The sequence below is a fragment of the Triplophysa dalaica genome, chromosome 9, assembly GCF_015846415.1.
Source record: "Triplophysa dalaica isolate WHDGS20190420 chromosome 9, ASM1584641v1, whole genome shotgun sequence".
NCBI classification, from domain to species: Eukaryota; Metazoa; Chordata; class Actinopteri; order Cypriniformes; family Nemacheilidae; genus Triplophysa; species Triplophysa dalaica.
The window spans coordinates 8,354,855-8,375,357 of NC_079550.1; the positions used below are offsets into that span (position 1 = coordinate 8,354,855).

Here is a 20,503-nt window from a genome sequence, read left to right on the forward strand (position 1 = left end):
AAAAATTAAAGGGACACTTGCACCCAAAAATAGAAAAAAATCTGTGAAGATTTATTCTCATATTTTCTCATTCAATGCCTCGTTAGGACTGTTTTTTTCTGTGCAACACGACAGAAGATATTTTGAGAAATGTGTTTTTTTGTCCATACAGTGGAAGTCGGTGGGGACCAATGTTGTAATATCTTCTTTTAAGTTCTGCGGAAAAAAAGAAAGGCATACAGGTTTGGAATGAGTTTGAGGAAAGGCTGAGTAAATTATGAATGATACAAGACAATTTTTTTTCTAATTTATGTAATTCCTAGGTTTACAACTGACAACAGCTGTAACAAAATACACTCTCAATGTTATTGTTACACTTACTGTGAATGTTTGTCTAGGCGAATGCCACCAGTAAAATGACAGCTATTGTAAAAATGTGACTTCTAAAAATTGCAATGGTAACATAAAATCCCATTTAATAAAGGTTTGTCATCTTCTCAAATATGATCTTACTGTTCCCTCTACTGGTGAGCTTGTGAAAGCAAAGCCGAAAAGTAAGAAACAATTCAGCCTCCACAAGACCAATTTTACATATTTGTCATTTTGTTGACAAAATTTTAGCAGAACATCTAAACAAGAAACAATTGTTCAGCATAAGAGCAGAAAGAACCCTTTAACCATACTTCATGTGAACTTTTTGTGACCTTGTATACAGTACAGGTTACTTGTATAGACCACTTCAAACAACATAATCAAAGCTGGTCCGGAATAACTTCCTGTTTTTTAACACTACACAAATTATAACATTTTATTACAAGATTTATGATAATAACAAATTAAAAAAAAAACTAAAACTGAAAGGGCTTCTCGACCAGTGTTAACATCTTGCGAAGTGGCACATATACAGTGCATATACATCTGTAGGTTTAATCATAGTACCGAGTAGTTAAAGACTACTGCGTGACCAAAAAATACCCAAGGAACAAGGCAGCATTCATAGAAAGATAGCTTTATTGCACAAGGTGTTGGAGTACTCTTTTTCTGTTTTTTTTTTCTTAGTTTTCATAGAAAAAACGGTATATTTAAACACAAGCAATTGCAAATTGAAGCAACTTTTCCATAAAAGTTTAGTAATCCCCTCCACATGTTTAAACTTTTTTCCCTTTTAGTCATTTGTCTCCATTTTCTTTTAATAACCAGCAAAATATTCAGAGCATGCAATGCCATTTTTCTTCAAGTTAACCAAAAAGGTAGAAACGAAAGTAAAAACAAACAAAACAACCAACAACATAAATGAATATAAGACAAATTATAAAAAGGAAACAAATAAAAATCAAAGCAAACACCAGACATCATCAGGTCTGTGTTTATGTGCCCCATTCAAAAATCAAGGTGTAAAGTATATTTGTTAGATTTTGTCTTTTTAATCCCCTCACATTTATACCTTTAACCAGACTTATAATTGTGCCCTGGTTGCTAATGGAGATGTCGAAAATAGTAATTATTTATACAAAACAGTTTCATATATACAAGAGTCTTTATTTGTAGATTAGAAATCTGCTGACAGGGAGGTCTTACGTATAAGCAGGATTCTTTTTATTGGTTGAGGAAAAGGGGCTAATCGGATAATGTGGGAGGGGAAACAGGCATGTGGGGATGGAGTTCTGTTCCTGACTCCCCCCAATATCCACACAGCTTCTCCTGTGATTGGTTGGAGCTTGGGGGTCCCTGATTCGAATGGCTAAACAGGCCCGCCCCGTTGCGCAACACAACTGCATTTATTCAACATAAAACATCATATAACAAAAACTAAGTTGGATACATACATTTTTTTTATAAATAATGCAACAACAACATAAAAATATTTTTTAAGTCAGCACGAGGAATATGGGGGCTTTCTGGCGGTGGTGTTATAGTTCACAAGATGTTTTACCTGAACAGGCATGAATACTGATATAGATATCGGTCTAATCCTAATGAAATATGTTCAGAGCAAAATGCACTGGGCAACAATATTTACCCAGTCAGTGGGCTTTTGAGCAGCAATAAGACGTATTTCTTTCACTGTTTTTTTAACGCGTTAGAAAGCTCACATTCTCCGCAATTCCGTGGGTTAGATCTGGGTTATCAAATTTACCCTACACAAACTTTGGGTGAACTTCAACACAATCTTAATGCCAAGCCACCAATAAAACATCTGTTCATTCAAACCATTTATTTTCAATATGCCACAAACAAACTCAAGATATAGAACCGTTGAGACGTCTCAAATTTAACCCAACACGATGTCCCTAGTCTGAAGAATTTGTTGCGTCTAGTCTGCAGGGGTTATGTGAACTCAAATGTAGCAAGCTCAGATGCTCAATTTCACTAAAAGCTCAAAGCACTATGGGTATTTTAAACTAGTCGTCGGTGTGTGCCGTGAATGGATCCCAACGACACTTGAAGCTGGAGTTGCAATGGCAAACTTCAATTGATTCTAAGCAGAGAGTGTGTTTGACAACCATAAATATCTCATCTGTGAAGCGGTTAACCCCACACGCACACATACTATACAGCCTGACTGAGAGGAAGTTGGATAAGGCGATGGCGCCAATACCAATCTCAAATACTGACCTACCGAACTAACTCTCGGCTGTTCTTTTATTCCACCTCTCTTAGTTTTGTTACCCGTTCGTGATCGACTCCCTCGCTTACTGCTACACACCCACTGAGCGATTGTCTTCAAATCTTTTTTTTAAATAAAATTTTTGTTTCAATTAGATATGGCATTTAAATCTCTGCTCTCACCACTTATATATTTACTATATCTTTAGATAGAAATATATATGTATATATTTTGACAACAAACATTGCAATATATTTTCTTCTTTTCTTTTCTTTCGTATTGCAGGAGCCCTGATGTAGAACTTTTTCCATTGAAATCATTGGGAGAGTTTGTTCGATTTTTGGAAGTTTCTCTGTTAAGGGGCTTTGCTTCAGAAACCGAGCGAACGATGGAGGGTCGTTCGATTTGTTCTCACGTCTCCCCCTCTTGCATTTCGCTCGATCCCTCCACCCCTGCGCCACCTAAAGCTACGGTCTCTACGACTTTCGAATAGGAAGACCGCTAGAGTCTTCGTGTGGGGAAGAAAAGCAAAGAATAAAGAGAACGATTAGCAAACGCAGAAAAGCTACACAGCGACGGCAGATATCTCTCCCTCCTTCCAATCGGCCCTCGTTTCTATCTGCCTCTATGTACTCACTAGCTCACGTACGCATCCCGCCTTCGCTCGGTCCGTCCAGGAGAGGCTGTAAGGCGTTCACAGTGAGACAGAGGAACTGGTGGCGTTTTGTGGGAGGTCTGGGGTGAGGAGGGGGTGATAAATATATGGCATCATACAGTCAAACGAACGAACAAACAGCAGAACGCGCCGTTCTTTCATATCGAAGGAAGCCGCGAGGAGGAATCCGTCTACCCTTCGTGTATTCTCCTCTGCCCCATGGACATTAAAATAGAAAACCAAAAAAAAAATACAGTAACCCCCCACTGTGAAAATGGCTCCAGACATTTTTTTCCACATTTTTTTCTGTTTGTTTACAAAATAGTCAATAACACTCTATACTGTGTAATCAATTGCATGAAAAAATCCCAAAGACTCGATTCAGGCGGTCAAGGCTGTCATCTTCGAGCTTGTCTTTTCCAGACCGGTCAGAAGGGGAGAAAGACGGACACCGTGGTGGATTCTTTTATGCATAAGCTTTCCGAGGCAATGCGTTATGCGAGACATAAAAAGAGACACTTTCGACAGTCTAAAAACATCTAGACAGATTAATGTGAAACAATATACCTATTAAAACCGTTGCGTTTTCCTGTTGTCAAGAAATCAAAGGAACAAGTGCACATGGAAAGCGTTTCGTGCATAAGGTCCAAGGTGTCTTTGACAGTAAGAGAAGTAGAACGGGAGAGAGAGAGTACGAAACCAAAAACAAATTGAAGAGAGAAAAGAAGGCAAAGTGAGGGAAAGGGTCCCGTGGTTTGGCATATTTAATCCAGGAAGAAGGCAGGAAAGTGAGCGGACAAGAAAGATCTAAAAAGAAAGGCAGATTTGGCTTTGTTCAGACGGACAACACAAATTCGTTTTTGTTGTTACATTTCATCTCGTGATTGAATTGCAAAACAAAAACCAGAGGTTTACAAACCTGTTCCAAACCACTTGAAATCAGATTAAGAGCAGACGCTTTCCCATTCACCTTGTGAGTTTAAAGTAAAAAAACATTTTTTTCGGTGTTAACACATACTCTCCTGGTAGCATGCGAATGCGAGATTTCCACAGATATTGACTGCACATTGCAGTCGATTCAGCTTTGCAAACCAAAATCGGATCTGTGTGCAGTGTGAACAAAGCCTTGAGAAAAAGGTGTCAAACAGGAATAGAGAAACAGAGAGAGAGAGAGACCCCTGTGCTGAAAAAGTTCCGCCAATGCTCAGTTACGCCCCTGTCCAGGCGCCGGACAGACTCCAGGTGCGTGTGAACGTACTGTATGTGTACATGTGTGTGAGCTACACCAGCGTGTAGGATTTGGAGTACGCCCCAGCATTCTGCTTTTGCAGTCTGCCCAGGCCGGATGAGCTGCTCTCTAGCAGAGAGTCCCTGGATCCTCCGACCTTGGAACTGCCGGGCGTCGGACCGCTCGCTGACGCACCTGCGGCGGCCGCCCCGCTCGCGACCAAGGAGGTGGAAGAGCTGCTGGGCATGGTGAGAGTCCTCTGGGGCAAGGTGGCCGTGCCTGAGCAGATGCTGGAGCTCCCAGCGGCCCCGATTGAGGCCGGGCCTGATGTACCGGAGGCTCCGGAGCTGGTCAGGCTGCTCAAGCCTCCGTGGCCCAGCGTTAGGGCCTGCTGCTTGGAGGGGTCCAATGTCATGTGGCGGCCCTGCGTGTGGTAGGCCCGGGCGGCCAGGCTCCTGATGGAAGCCTCACGGGGCGGAACAACAGGGCAGGGGTCGTGCAGCTCGGCCTGCTTCCGGAAGAAAGGGTCCGTCTTCATGTACAGGGGGAGGTTACAGTACTCACCTGCAGGAAAGAGAGAGAGGTGTCAGCACAAAAATGACTTAACATACTAAAACATTATAATCGGTCATCGGTAAAACGGTCATTTCGCAGCAACGCAACAATATTATTAGTAATAGTTCGACTTTTTTAGTGTTTTAGTATTTAAAAATATAAATAATATAAACACTTAATGTTTTCAGTATTAGTTTGAGAAAAATATTTATTGTTTTAGCATTTAAAATATAAATAATATGAACACTAGATATTAACAGTATTAGTTAGAGAAAAATATTTGTTGTTTTAGTATTTAAAAATATAGTGGAAATATTTAATGGTTTAGTATTTAACAATATTAAATACAAACTATTATAAGTATTAGTTAGAGAAAAATCTTTATTGCTTTAGTGATTAATAATATAAAAACAAAAAAAAACTAAATGTTATCAGTATAAATTAGAGAAAAATAGTAATTGTTTTAGTATTAACTACATGAATACAATAAACACTAACTATTATCAGTATTAGAAAAAAATATGTAATGTTTTACTATTTAAAACTAAAATATAGAGAAAAATATTTCATGTTTTAGTATTTAAAAATATTATTGTTATTGTTATTAGTATTAGTTAGAGAAAAATAATCAATATGGTTTCATTTATTTATTTATAAATAAATGATTACATTTTTTCTAATACTAATCATGCTTACTGTTTAAATATATATTCCTATTTATTTTTTACATCACGTAAATGAATGTTTATTTTCACAATACTTTATATAAAAATATACAATAATTATGAAAAAAACATAACATTTATTCAATATTATATGTTTTTGCTTTATAAATAATTATTAATTATAGAGATGTTACATAAAATACTGGAAAGAGGGGTAACAGGATCTGCAAATGAAGAAGCCGGAGTCTAAACCGGCATCATGACTCCAGCACTCACTCTTGTTGGCGCGGTGTGGAATGGGCACTGCCACGTTCTTGCCGCGGTCATAGTCCTGCGGTTTAGGCGGGGAGGCAGTAAAGCGGCAGATGCCCGGTTCAGACGGTGTGCTCATGGAGGTCATACTGTCGGCGTTGTCGTTGGTGCCGGTGGTCATCTGATCAGACGAGCTGTCTGAGATGAAGCACTCGGTGATCTCGAACTTGGCGTGCTGGAGGTGCTCCTCTAGCTTAGCGTGCTCGTATGCTCGGGCCAACTCCTCATACGTGGAGGAAGCACTCTCGGTGGACACCATGCTGTTACGTCCTTTATCTGAGGATGGAACAAGATTTAACACATAATTTAAACCTTATGATGCTCAGATTTTGTTTCATTGTGTTAGCGTCTACTAAATACCAAAATCTGTAACGTCAAGACCATAAAAACTAAATGTTGAATGTGTAAGTGTGTGATTGGACCTGTGTCCTGTGACAGGCTGGCGCTGTAGCTGTCACTCTCAGTAACCGTTATGCCATGCTGAGAGCCCACAGTCCGCCAATCTGAGGTAAGAGTTCGAGCCGGTGTGGACGCCTGGCATTTGGTCAGAGTCCACTGACTGGAGTACCGGTTTCTTGTGCTGTGTGCGGACTTCACACTCTTTCTTGAAACTGGATCTGAGGGAGCAGAAAAAGTGTAACACAAAATAATATATATTAAAACAAAATCTTGAAATAATCTTTCCTCCATCATATAACAATACAATGCAACATACTGGTTCCAGGTCTGATGTCTGACATGTCAATCAGAGGGCCGGTGTTCTGAATAAGGGCGGGGTGATGCACTGACACACCCGTGCAGAAGCTCTGCGGGTTCACTGATTGGCTAAACTCAGTGTCTGTCACAGGAATGGTGGCTTTGTCTTCACCTATTGGACACAGTAGATAAAGCTCAAAACATTAGTGCACATATCCAAAGGAAACGAGGTTGCCGCCTTTCAAAAGCTTTGCATACTTGAAGTATGAACAATTTAAGGGACAGTTCACCCAAAAAAACAACTTTTGTTATCAGTAACCAAAAAGATCCTCCATTGACTCCCATAGTATTTATTTTCCCTACTATGGCAGTAAATGTGGGATTAAATCTGTTTGGTTACAGTCATTCTTCCAAATATCTTCCTAAGTGTTCAGCAGAACAAAGTAATTTATCCAGTTTTGGAGTGTGAGTAAAGAAGTTTTTTATTTTTAGGTGAACTATCCCGTTAATATGTAACAACTTTACACAATAGAATTAAAGTGCAATGCATTCAAATAATGTAGATCTGATTTGATAAGAAATATGTGACATTGTGTACAAATCATTTGTGTAGGTCACAGTTGCCAGTAATTTGTGTAGGACACAGTTGCCATCTCTTTTGAAACCTCAGAGGCGACGCGATAGAGATTACGAGGGTCTTTTTCTCATGAAAGGAAATCTGAGAAGCAGGAGAGGAAACGACAGACACTGACCTATCTGTTTAATTCCCTCTTTGTCCTCGATGAGCAGTTGCACGCGGGGGATATCTATATGCAGCCGGGGTCCCTGAGGTGGGCCTTTCACTGGGGTGTCAAAACTTCGATTGTTCTTACTGCTCCAGGTGCAAAACAACCAGACAAAAGAAGTATTGCCACTGCTACTTTTACTGATGGAACTTTGAGAATGAATATGGACTACAGTATGTATTTAAACATGAATACATATATTAGTTACTATATCCTTACCTGATAAGCATCTCAGCCAAGCTCTTAGCATCTGTAGAGGCAAACAACATTGTTTTATTAAATTGCTTATGTTAAATTATTCTTAACACGATGGCAGGATTTATTTCTTCAAGCTGTCTTGGTTGTTTTAAAGATTGTTATACATTTTCATATTTGCATGAAATTATGCAAATCGGGTATTAGATGTTTAGTAGAAAGTTGACCCAAAAAGAAAAATTGTCATCACAAATCTGTATAAATTTCTTTGTTCTGATTAACATAGAGAAAGATATTTGGAAGAATGCTTATAAGCAAACAGTTCTTGGTCACAATTGACTACCATAATATGAAAACTGACAAAGGTCATAAGTGCCCCGGAACTGTTTGCTTTCCAACATTCTTCAAAATATTTTCTTTTGTGTTCAACAGAACAAAGACGTTTACAAAGATTTTTATCCTACTAGGCCAGTCAAAGAGGTCCAAGAACTGATTGGTTACAAGCATTCTTCAAAATATCTTTCTCTGCGTCCGTCAGAACAAAGATATAATTTATACATGTTTGGAACAACATGAGGGTGATTAAATGATGACAGAATTTTCTTTTCCTCTGGTTAACTGTTCCTTTCTGTGTTCAAATACTTACCTCTTAATCGTTTGAGTCTCTTTTCCTTACGTTTCCTGCGGATGATGAAGAGTAAAGCCATGCCAAGAGTGACCAGAATGACAGGGCAACCAATAGAGAAAAGCTTTTTAACATCGTCTCCTTCCCCTCTCGCTGACTTAATAGGAGGAATAGTGCCTGTGGACAAGAGCAACGAGATGAAGCGAAGAAATATTTAAAGAATGTCAAAGCCTCTTACCAAATAACTCTCCCTGAATAACTAAATTCTGTTTTTACTGTATGTAGTGTTCACATTATCTAGTACAGTATAACATGTTGATGATTGAACAGCATCAATGGTTTCAACCAATCATCTCCCCGTAAGGTTGACATGTAGTTTGTCTTACTGCCGTCGTAATCCAGCGTGGCAAACTGGGAGCTCTGGTTGCCGCAGCCGGCGCTGTTGCACGCCTTCATCTTAAGCTCGTACCAGGTGGCCTCCCGCAGCTCGGCCAGGAAGATGTCGGCCGAAGCATTGGTGCGCACGCTCTGCCAGGCCCAGGTGCCTTTGGGCCGAAAATCGAGCAGGACAGCAGTGATGGGACAGCCACCGCTCGTCCAGCCCTGCAGGTTGAGGCGGGCGTGGGTGGAGTTGATGTGAGTGAAAATAGGCTGGTCTTTATTGAACTGCGGCTCTACAGGAAAATAGAAAAACGGCATGAAGACATTTTATGTACATAATATACAGAACATGACACATGGATGCAGAGTATAATCTATAGTGAATTAACTCAGTTTTCAAAAATCTTTCAAAAATTCAAAAAAAATGTTTTATGTTTTAATTGTGTTTTACTTTGTTAGTAATTATTACTTACTAAATTTTTATGTGCTTTACCTTGTTATTACTATTAAAACAACCCAACTGCAGTTTGATTGATATTAATTGGAATGCACAATAAAAAACATGATTTTTGAGTTATCTTGTTTTGCAAATGAACTCTTCATATAATGTTTCCATGTTCCTATAATGATGTAAAATAATCCGTAATAGTTCCCATCACCTCTGCCATGAGTCTTTGCTTCGATGATCTCACTAATGCGGCCAGCTCCCACGCTGTTTTTAGCTGCCAGTTTGACTTTGTACCAGGTACCACACCTCAGGTTGTCTAACTTAAAGGATCGCTCGCTGGAGCTGATGAAGACATCTTTCCATTCTTCGGTGTTATCTACTGAATACTGCAGCACGAAACCTAAACACACAGAGAGTACACGTTTAAATCCTGTAATTGCTTTAACAACAGATAGCATGTTATTTGTCAGTATGTAAACACCATGAAATTTCATCATCTTTTACAGTCTATAAGAAATAAAAAGAATAGTATACAACACATAATACATAGTAATAACAGTGTGCCTGCATTCAACATCAAGCATCCTTGAATCTTAAAATTCAGGAATCTAGTAATTCCTAACATCACCACTAGATGGCGAATCACACCACAATCTAATCACAGAGTAACAATCTAAGAGCTGATCTGATCTCGTAAACCACCATTAGTTAGCCAGAGTAAGAAAGGGAGAGATGCTGACAACACACTTATGTAAATAGAAGCACAATATGGCGTCCGCTGTCATTAAGATTGGGACAGATTTGGTTTGTCTCTTCAGATCTGGCAGATGGTAAAATAAAGGGTGCCACATCAAAAAGATTTACCCGCTGACATCCTTGAATCATCTTTATTCACCTCCACGCTTTACATACAGACAATGCACATATCATTTTTACCCAAATTTGCTGTGAAACAAAAGAGGTCGGTAGATACTTTGTAGATATGTGTACATGTCATAGATACTGTATGTGACACAGTGATAGGTTAAACAAAGTTAGATATACTAGACAGATGCAAAGAAGAGAGAAAATGTGTAATAGAACCATAGAGAGAGAAATTAATTGTGAAAGATGGATTAAAGGAACTATTTAATCTTTTTATTTCATTTCATCTGTGTTGCTCGGGATACTCAAAAGAGTTCTCTATATACTTGAGACATGGTTGAGATCTCTTTTAAAACTGAGAGTAGGAAAAAAGAGAAAAGAGATTACTTTTGGAAAGTCTCAATTTGCTACCTCTTCTTATTGTTGTCGAACAGAAATAACTGAGATACCAGTATGAAGAGAACTTGACTTGCTTCTAAATCTAAAGACAGAGTTTTGGACAGGTGCTTGTACCTCTTATAGAGCTTCCTCCGTTGTCTCCTGGTATCCAGGCCAGAGTGATCGAAGATGTTGAGGTGGTGGAGACCGTCAAGCGAGGTTGATCTGGAGGCACTGAAATTCACAACACACAGTTTTAACTCTAGTCCCTGGTGAAATGATAAGCATCGTTGAATGCTGGAATGCTATTCTTTACCTTGCACCAACAGGTTCACAATGATGGTGTCAAATCCCAGCGTGTTTGTGGCCGTGCAGGTGTAGTACCCAGAATCCTCTGCTTTGACAGAGCGCAACACCAGGGTACCATTGGAAAGAATATTACGGTGACCGTCCTGAGTGACCGGGATGGCAGTGTCCTCACTGTGAAGGTCAGATCAGAAGAATACACCATCTTTAATTAATGTCATGAGTTAAAGCTTAATCAGACCAAATCTGATGCAAAACTGATTCAGAAACTGACAAAAATATATATTGTCTAATCTCAGACCTGTCTTTGGTCCATTTGATGGTGGGTGTCGGTTCTCCCACCGAGCTGCATGGCAGCCGGACTTCTTTCATCCATGGAGTGGTCACCGTCCCACCGAAGGACAGGATTTTAGCAGGAGCTGAGGACAAAAAAAAAAGTCACTTTAGACCAGGTAGGACAGAGAAAAAAAACAATGTAAATTATATTATATATTATTTTGTGTAGATTTCAAACCATCCTGATTAAAGTTCCCATGAAATCAAAACAGTTGAATTCTACTACATAAATAACCTTCAGCATTTTCAATAAAGTAACACAAAAAAAGGATTCAGAGTTATATACTAAACTCTCATTGATAAAGCTATTCTATTTATTCTTTTATTGTAGATTCCCACATCACAAAAACACTATACCAATAAAATGATGTCGCTGACAGTGTCAGGGGTGCAAAGTAGTCTCACGTAATGATTTTCAACAGACTGCACCCTGAAAATTGCCAACATGAATTATTTAAAAAATTGACCTACATAAATGACTTTTGCCCACTGGAAATACAATGGAAAAGTGGGCCATGACATCACCACAGATGCACAACATTCAATTATATTTAAACCAGTTGTCAAAGAATGTATTAAACTTAAATTTAGAGTATTAATGAGTGCTGAATGCATAGAACACATGCGCACACACACTTCTTCCGACTCGAGTAATATTGATTAAACTGCCCCCTTCATTTTCCCTCCATTGTGTGGTATAGTGGCCCGGGTCATTGTCTCTTCTTTACTTCCCTCAACATAATAAACGACAGTTTATCTCTCCATCCATCAGGAGAGTGGACAGATGGAGGTTAATAGGACAAAAGAGCAAATCAGAAAACCATTCAGACACTGACCCTTTACATACTGTGTGCATTCAGGTTTTTTGGCCCGCTATATGATTTTTCTCGATTCTACATGATCACTGAATAAAATAAATCAAAATAGCAGCTGGAAAACCTCCTTTGCTTCTTTGAAGCTTCGTCCAGTCTGTATTATTAATATATATTTTTTGTCATCTTCAGTGATTGAATTTTAGTGAAATGGATCTGACTGTCAGCATTAGAGGGATAGTTCAGCCAAAAACTTCAATTTACTGTTTATTTACTCACCCTCAGGCCATCAGAGGTGTAGGTGACGTTTTTTCTTGAGTAGAACCATAAAGAAGATTGTTTGGTAAATCTGCAGCCCTCTCTGCTACATATAATGGGAGTCTATGGGGTCCACCTGTCTAAGAGTTCCTAAAGCACATGATTCCAAAAAGCAGCTCCTGGCGACATGTTAATGTTTCGTGAAGTGACTCGCTCGATATTTTCATAAATTTGAACGTCATTTTAAATAATATTAGCCATAATATACAGCCTCAACACTCCCTTTCTGCAGGTGGCGCTAAACTTAACAGATTCTGGTATGCCATCCGCCATCAAATACTACAAGAAGATTGAGATTGTGTGCAGAGGCTGTATATTATGGCTAAAATTATAAAAAATGAGGTTCAGTTTTATGAAAATGTCAAACGATTCGCTTCACAAAACGTCAACATGTCGCCAGGAGCCGCTTTTTGGAATCATGTGCTTTAGGAACTCTTAGACAGGTGGACCCCATAGACTCCCATTATATGAAGCAGAGAGGGCTGCAGATTTACCAAACAATCTTCTTTATGGTTCGACTCAAGAAAAAATGTCACCTACACCTCAGATGGCCTGAGGGTGAGTAAATAAACGGCAAATTTGAGTTTTTGGCTGAACTATCCCTTTAAGACCTCGCAAACGTCAACACTTCTGGTCCATTAAACTCCAGGAAGAACTCACCTTTACTTGCAGGCTCCACGGTGACCTTCTCGCTGATGTTTCCTCTTCCGGCAGTGGTGACGGCAGCCGCCCAGATGAGGTACTGCTGACCCCGAGTCAGGTGGGTGATGCGGTATATCAGCAGCTCAGGGTTGGCTTCATATTCGCTTGGTGCCTGGAATTTGGCATTGCAAAATGATACGTTTCAAAAATGAATATTACATTAACACATTTACACATAACAGAAGAATTTGCTTGCGTAGACTGTGTGTGGCTTTATATAATGCTTTTTAAGCTGAGGTGATGAAGGTGATGACTTGTGTTTAGGTTTGATCTGGGTTCTACAAAGTCAACATCTGGAAAATATGATTATTCAAACTCTATTCTTTACCCTCAACGTTTGCTAAATAGGACGCTAAGAGTTTTCTGTCATATCTCTTTCTGTGAGGTAAAAAAATCCTAAACTGTGTATGTATATGACTGAATGAGAGAGAGAGAGAGAGAGAGAGAGAGAGAGAGAGAGAGAGAGAGAGAGAGTGACCCAGGGGACTTTACAAAAGTGTATGAGAAGGTAAAAGACAATGCCCTCACTCAGCCTCATATAGTGTAATACTAACTATAGATTACTGAGAGATTTCTGCTGCTCACCTCACACACTACCGTGAGCATTTCTATTTTATCCACCTTGAACTCCACTGTACAACAAAAGCATAAACCTGTATCAACACGCACAGAAATACAGCGAGGTCAGGCTACGCTGCGAGGTTTCCCCGTATTTGATGTGCGTTTAGAAAAGCCGTGCGTCTGCTGTCCAAACGCATTTGTTGCGTTAGATGCCGGCAGACATCCCAATGCTGAACAGTGCCACACTGTACCATCCTCGTACCCTTTGGCCTTGACACCAACACATAACTTCTGTACAGCACATCCCTCACACTCGTAAACACAGCTGTCTCAGTTCATGGAGGATATCAACAGTTTCAAGAAGGTACTGGTAATGCATGGAGCTGTGGCTAAACAGACCAATTGAAGTGAAAATAGAAAAAAAAGAATTAAAAGAAAAAAACGTAACTTCTTGGAACTATCTGAAGGCACCATGAATCATGTGACGCATGGAAATGTTGAACTTTGTTGTTGCGTCTCTCTCTCTCTCTCTCTCTCTCTCTCAATGGCTACCTAATACAAATGTTGGGTAAGATAGCCTATATAAAACTATTTTCATTGATGTTTGTGATACTGAAGTTTTGATTTGGTTCTCGATGTGCTTCCCTTTTGCAATCCAGACGGAAACGGAAAGCGGATTTAGAAAATTGCCAAAATAAAGGGATCTTAGAACGCAGTGTGCCTGAGATGCCTTTGAGTGATAATTTACCCAAAAATGAAAATTCTGTCATCATTTACTCACACTCAAACCAGTATAACTTTCATTCTTCTTAAGAACACAAAATAAGATATTTTGAAGACTGCTGGTGCCTCAACAACCTTGGCCCCCATTGACTTCAATTAAATGGACGCAAAAGCACAGATACATTCCTAAAAATATATTATTTTGTGTCCCACAGAGGCTCATTTAAAGAGATCATTTAACTGGTTTTGAATCACATGAGGGTGAACGAATGATGACAGAATTCTGGGTAAACTGGCATTTTTGGTGCTAGAGGTCGCTTATTGAAAACAATAACAAAGGTTTGATTTAAATATAACGTAACACTCATATGTTATAATGTAAGCCAACAGAGCGGCTTGCAAGAAACAACAAATTGATAGGCAAGACGCCACAACCGCTACTACCACATTTGATCACTGTTTCTTCATGATTTCCAAGGCAGTAAAAGAGGTTAAAATTCCGAATATTGAAAACATTTTGGATAGTGTAAATACACAAAAGTATTACACTGTGCTAGTTGTTTTTCGACATGTTTATTTTGCCCTCTAGTAGGAAAGTTCACCAGGTTTGCGACATGACTTCTCTGATTCGTTCGTATGTGATTTTAATCTACCGATCTGCGATCGCTACCTTCGTTCCCTGGTTTGTTTCGATTCATCTTTTCCCTCCACGTTTCCTCTGTCATCGTGAATCAGGTAACGGAGGTGCATGAGGGGGGGTGGTGGGGGGATTATTGGAGTGCTGTAACGGATATTAAAATATTCCATCGGTGTGGAGATAGCGGTGATCCGGGGAGCGATAGAGGGAGATAATGAAAAGAGGAACAAAAGTACTCCCCGCACGCTGAGTCTGACCCCCAGGCCCCCCCTTTTCCTCTCACACTCATTTACATAGTAATCACCCCGTGCTCTGTGAGAGGCCAGAGAGAGAGAGAAAGAGAGAGAGAGAGAGAGAGAGAGAGAGTGATTTGTGAATGAGCGAAGGAGAGAGAGAGTGAGCATGTGTACATCTGGACAGGTACATTAATTCAGTGTGAGAGTACACAAATTGTGTGTTTGCTTGTGTGTGTTTGTCGAGGAGGTGGTTATAAATGTGATCGAGCCAGTGAGATGTGTGTGCGCGTGTTTGTGTGTGTGCTGTCAGCTTGTTTCCTGCCCTCCCTGATGAACAGATGAGGTTGTCTAGGCAACGTGATGAGACGCAGATATGCAAATGAGAAGGGGAGGGTGAGCTTGCATGCACACACTGCAGTATGAGCCTCTCATTTACATACACACACACGAGCGCGCACACACATCTCGCTGATACTGCAGCGCAACCTCACACATGCAGAGATTAAAAATACACTCGCCACAAAGCCAGACACACAGACGAAACAATGAAATAAACACACATTTATAATTAGAGTCGAAAGAAAACAGACAATTCTGAGACGCACGCGTACTGTTCACACACCCATTTAAAATAAAGCATGTATTTGTGTCAAAAAACACACACACACGTTTAAACTCACAGTATATTCAACAAATACACAATGACGTTATGCCCTCTGTTATAAAAAAATCTAAAGCACACAATGGCACTGCCAAAAGTGGCGTCAAAAACACATTCAAATGCCTCACCGGTTGGCCCGATCCAGGGCTGGAGCAGTAGATTGTGTATTTGCGGATGATACCATTGGGTTTGATAGGGGGGAGCCAGGATACCACCACACTGCTGGCAGAGGATGGCACTGCTTTGATGCCCGCTGGAGGGCCGGGATCTGAGAGAGAGAGAAAATGAGAAGCACAAAGCTGGATTAATGGTCATGTTGGATATTTAAACCCTCTATAACCAAAAGTTTTGTCTCAAGATGATGTGTGTGAGATTAATAGTGTGTGTATGTGGTTTAAATTGCGATTTTTTAAGGTATTCTTGACTTTTCTTTTAAGGGTTCTGAGAGAAGCTGTATTTAAAAATGCCTATAGCAGTCTAAATGGTTTGCTGGTCTTTGCTGGTTCAATCTGGTCTCCCAGCCTGATCAGTTAATAAATGGCCAAAACCTGCAAACCCAAACTTACTAAACTAAAATTTCAGAGAACAAAATACTGTAAGTGAACTGACAGCACAAACATATACATAAACATTTGCCTCAAAACATTTAGTCATCTTGAAAACATCTTTACTGAATGTGTCACAATGCATTCTGGGATTACCAAATTGTAGGACATATGCAGTGCTGCCTTGGTACTAGTATTTTCCTGAATTTATCTGAATACATTTTTTAAAGACCTAGCCTCAAGTCAAACGCACGCCCATCACAACTATCTCACTAAAAACAATCATCACACAAACGCTTATTTTCATCTATAGGTGTCAGATATGCGGAGTTTACACTTTTAGGCAATATGTGGTACAGCAATGATATTCTGAGGCATTAGTGAGGGTTTAACATTTCTATAAATAAAGATATTAGCCATCTGAGCAATGACATTAATAGATTTTTTGACATCCAGATTTATTTGACTCTTGAGAAGCGACTTACAGTTCATCACATGCATATTTTTGTCACCTTGTGTGTTGCCTGGAACCCATGACCTTGGCATTGTTAGCACCACAGACCTCCAGTTAAGCTATGAAGCTGGGCACACAGTCATAAATAAAAAAATAAAAGTTTAAAAGAAAACCTGACGAGAAACCAGTAGCTCTAATGACTAGTGCATGAATGACAAACATGTGAAGAGGACGCCCATGTGCCTAAACTTGCAAAAGCCAAGCTCTCACACACACGTCAACATCATAATCAATTCAATGAAAAATGCAAGTTTAACATCTCTTATATTTTTACCCCTCAGTTCCTAACACACCCTGCCCTTCCTAATGCCCACCAGGGAAAGGAAGAGAGACAGATATCGCTGTAATCCTATCCCAACCAGTGTAAGCACAAAATTAAAGTCGGCTAATCCACCAAGAGTAAATCCTCCTTGTGTTGAGTGGTAAGCTGGTTGAGGGATCTGCTTTGAAACACATAGACGATTTTACAGCCCCCCAGCATCTTAATTCTCATTATCTGTACTAATGGTATATTAGAGCCCAAATGTCGCCACGGCGACCACATACAGCGATCCAGCACCCTCAGTATCTGGACCGTGCCGTGTGTATCTGCACTTGCCTCCAGCTAATGTGGTTTTTGTGTGGCACGGTTTTCTACCCCACAACCTTCCCCCACCCGGATAAGCACATACACACTCACGCTCTCTTGAGCTTGAATAGGGCTGGGGGTAAAGGGGAAGTGGCATGCACATAATGTGACTGTGTGTTTGAAAGGAACACGGGTTCTCCACTGTCTGGGTTGAAAGCTTTTTGAAGGGTCACAATTATGTCAGAGATAAAAGCTCGACATCTGGTTGCTATCTAGACAACATTTTTAAGTATTTTATGTGTATGATGCTCCTAATGTTTCATTTACATTTACATGTATGCATTTGTTTCTACGGTGCATTCAAGCTATACATTTCAACAGTATTAGTGTTCTCTAGGAATCGAATCCGCAACCTATTTGGAAAAAAGAGCATTTCATGTGTCCTTCCCAGAATGCGCAGCTGTCTGTATATCTGTCATGTGTGTAAACTCACGGTCTTCTCGCGTCTGTATGTACAGGACGTTACTGCGGACACCGTCTCCCGCCTGTGTGTAGGCCAGAACCTGAACGCTGTAGTTGGTGAACTTTTCCAGACCCTTCAGCTCCACCTGCTCACGAGTGGTGGTGATGTTCTGCATCTCGCCCCATTCTGAGCCACATTTAAAGACAATGATAGCATTGAAGGATTAATTGCATATACAAAAAACTGTAATATTAGCTTTCTAACATAAACACATCACACAGGAGAACCATATTCACTCAACACTTACAAAAACGTACTGTGGTTTTGCTGTTTCTTGACATGTATAATATCATGTCATCCTTTGATGTTGATTGATGTATATAACGTGGTACATGAATAGGGAACCATGGTATACTGAAGTAAGTTGCTTCCACAATACTTTTTTGTAAAAGACATTTTGGCATTTTCGAACGAACGTAAAGTGTGTAATTTTTCTTTTTTTCCACATATCCCAGCTATGTATACAGTCAACAATATGCATGTTATTTCATTCCATTGAATACTACATACACTGTGATGCTTTGAAAACATTTGCTATCTTAATGATTCCCACTTAAAGGGACAGTTCATCCAAAACTGAAAATTTTTCATCACATACAGTAATCCTCCTCAAATTGTTCTAATCTTGTATAAATTACGTTGTTCTGGTGACCACAAATGAATGTATTATGAAGAATGTCTGTACCCAATGTTTGAATACTAACAGATCAAAGAAATTCATACAGGTTTAGAACAGCTTTAGGGTGAGTAAAAATGACAAATATTTTCATTTTTGGGTAACCTGTGCCAATAAAGCTGCAATACATAGCTTTTAATGGTTAGCAATAAGTACATAAAAAACTGTTTCACAAATTGTCTTCCGATTTGCATTGGCATTTGCATTGATTTATAATTTGAGCTGTTCGGTGGGAAGGTAAGTTTGACGTCATTTAACTTGAACCCATTTAGAGATAAGTCTATAATTGAACCTGCAATTTTACAGTTCGTTTCAAACAAACATGGTACTATAAAGGAAAAAGTCATGGATTGCAGCTTTAACACAGGTTCCACCAGCATTGTCACTTTTGGAGGGGACTGGTTTGCACTCAGGAAACATGTGGAAGAGTTCGGAAAACCGCCACAATTCCATTTCGTGAAAGCAGAAATTACACACTTCACCTTTAAGATACTATTTGGTCACAAAAGCACATCCTGTAGTTTGGACTGGAAGGGAAACAGACACACAGGTAGACTATAGGGGGCGCTCTAGGGTTCCTACATTGACTATTGGGGAAGTAACAGTAGTAGCGTATAATTACTCTGGTTGAACCCCAGTGTCTGGCCCCCACAGCACCCACCTCCATCGGGGTAGAGGGACCAGAACACCACACGGTAGCCCTTCAGTACCCCATTCAGGGTCATTCGCGGGGGCTCGGACCACGTGATCACCGCCTCATCCGAAGTAACCGTGATGGCCCGCACGTTCTGTGGTGGCTGGCTGGGAACTGCGAAAGAAAACAGATTGAAATATCACATAAAAGCAAAAGAAATGCCTGGAAAATAATCCAGGCACAGGTGGAGACAAGATACAATAGGTGAAGAGGGAAGCAAAAATTGCAGTGAAAGAGCACAATTACAGTGATATACTGAAATGACGGTAATATACCGCAATTGGAGCACTTGCCGTGGCCCGAGAGCATCAACAACCTTGTAACTGCGTTCAAAGCGGACCGAACAATCACGTGCGGAAGCTGAAGAGAAGTCAAACGTTACAGTCATCTCGAGCCGTTTCACCTACTGAACGCGCTCGTTTTTGCCGGATGCGGCACGAACGTGGCAGCGATGATGTGCCAAATTGCGTCCCTGAATAAATAATGCCGCTATTGAGGGGGACATAGAGCCCGTCTGTGCGACTCGCTGGGAGGGGAAAGGAGCCCGTGCGGACGACAGGATGAAAAGAAGGATAGGGGAGGAATAAAACTGGCTCTGCTGTGTGAGGGAGCAGCTGCAGCTGGCACAGACAGACAGAGAGAGAGAGAGAGAGCGAGCAGAGGAGGTGGTGGTGAAGGGGGCTGGAGGAGAAATGATGGTATTTGTTTGAAGAGGATTTAGGGTCCCTGGTGGACTACACTAAAACTGCCATTCAGGACAGAACGGCCTGATAGAGTGTCCGTGAGTACAACTCGCTACAACTATTTAACCCTGAACCCAAAAGCCAATTTCTTTCTCTTTCGTACTCATATTGCAATCTTAAAGCCCTTAAAATACATATTACTGTCATTCTTTTGATTTAACAAAAGGTTAAGTCCATTTATGGTCAGGGTTGGTGCAGACAGCTGATCAGATGGACTACATGGTGCAACACAATCTCTATCAACCCAGTAAGAGCAAACACACCTGAAATTGTACGATTTTAAAGGTCTGATGAAATGTGCTTGTTTATTGTTTTATACTGTTATATGAGGTCTACTTATGACGTTCATGTTGTTTTTATATCCAAAAAGATCAAAATCAATAAGTAATAGGCAATTTTATACCCAGGTGCACGTGCAGCATTGAAGACACTTGGAAGTAACCACACCGCTTGGATAGCATTGGATAGCAGTTTGTGTAGTTGGAGCCTTCTGTGAATTTGGTTCGAGATGTAATGTTAGGTTACACATTGGCAACATTCACAGTTTTCACAGGGCATTAGTATCATCTGGAGA

At 40.2% G+C, this 20,503-nt stretch overlaps 1 protein-coding gene across 4 annotated transcripts in view; it reads right to left on the bottom strand.

Moving 5' to 3' along the window:
• Positions 1-992: 992 nt before the first annotated feature.
• Positions 993-20,503, bottom strand: part of LOC130428548 (cell adhesion molecule DSCAML1) — a 115,187-nt gene continuing 95,676 nt past the window's right edge. Inside the window, exons 18-33 of one of the 4 annotated variants that reach the window (XM_056756673.1) lie at positions 19,115-19,300; positions 17,787-17,942; positions 15,795-15,934; positions 12,807-12,960; positions 10,982-11,099; positions 10,691-10,854; positions 10,510-10,608; positions 9,344-9,532; positions 8,690-8,977; positions 8,325-8,480; positions 7,703-7,733; positions 7,451-7,572; positions 6,718-6,870; positions 6,425-6,619; positions 5,967-6,278; positions 993-5,034 (exon numbers count right to left, since the gene is read on the bottom strand). In XM_056756673.1, the coding sequence (XP_056612651.1) occupies positions 4,523-5,034; positions 5,967-6,278; positions 6,425-6,619; positions 6,718-6,870; positions 7,451-7,572; positions 7,703-7,733; positions 8,325-8,480; positions 8,690-8,977; positions 9,344-9,532; positions 10,510-10,608; positions 10,691-10,854; positions 10,982-11,099; positions 12,807-12,960; positions 15,795-15,934; positions 17,787-17,942; positions 19,115-19,300 (2,975 nt within the window). In that variant the 3' untranslated portion in view covers positions 993-4,522. The remainder of the gene's footprint in view (positions 5,035-5,966; positions 6,279-6,424; positions 6,620-6,717; positions 6,871-7,450; positions 7,573-7,702; positions 7,734-8,324; positions 8,481-8,689; positions 8,978-9,343; positions 9,533-10,509; positions 10,609-10,690; positions 10,855-10,981; positions 11,100-12,806; positions 12,961-15,794; positions 15,935-17,786; positions 17,943-19,114; positions 19,301-20,503) is intronic. The other 3 variants (XM_056756676.1, XM_056756675.1, XM_056756674.1) reach the window with 3 other exon arrangements.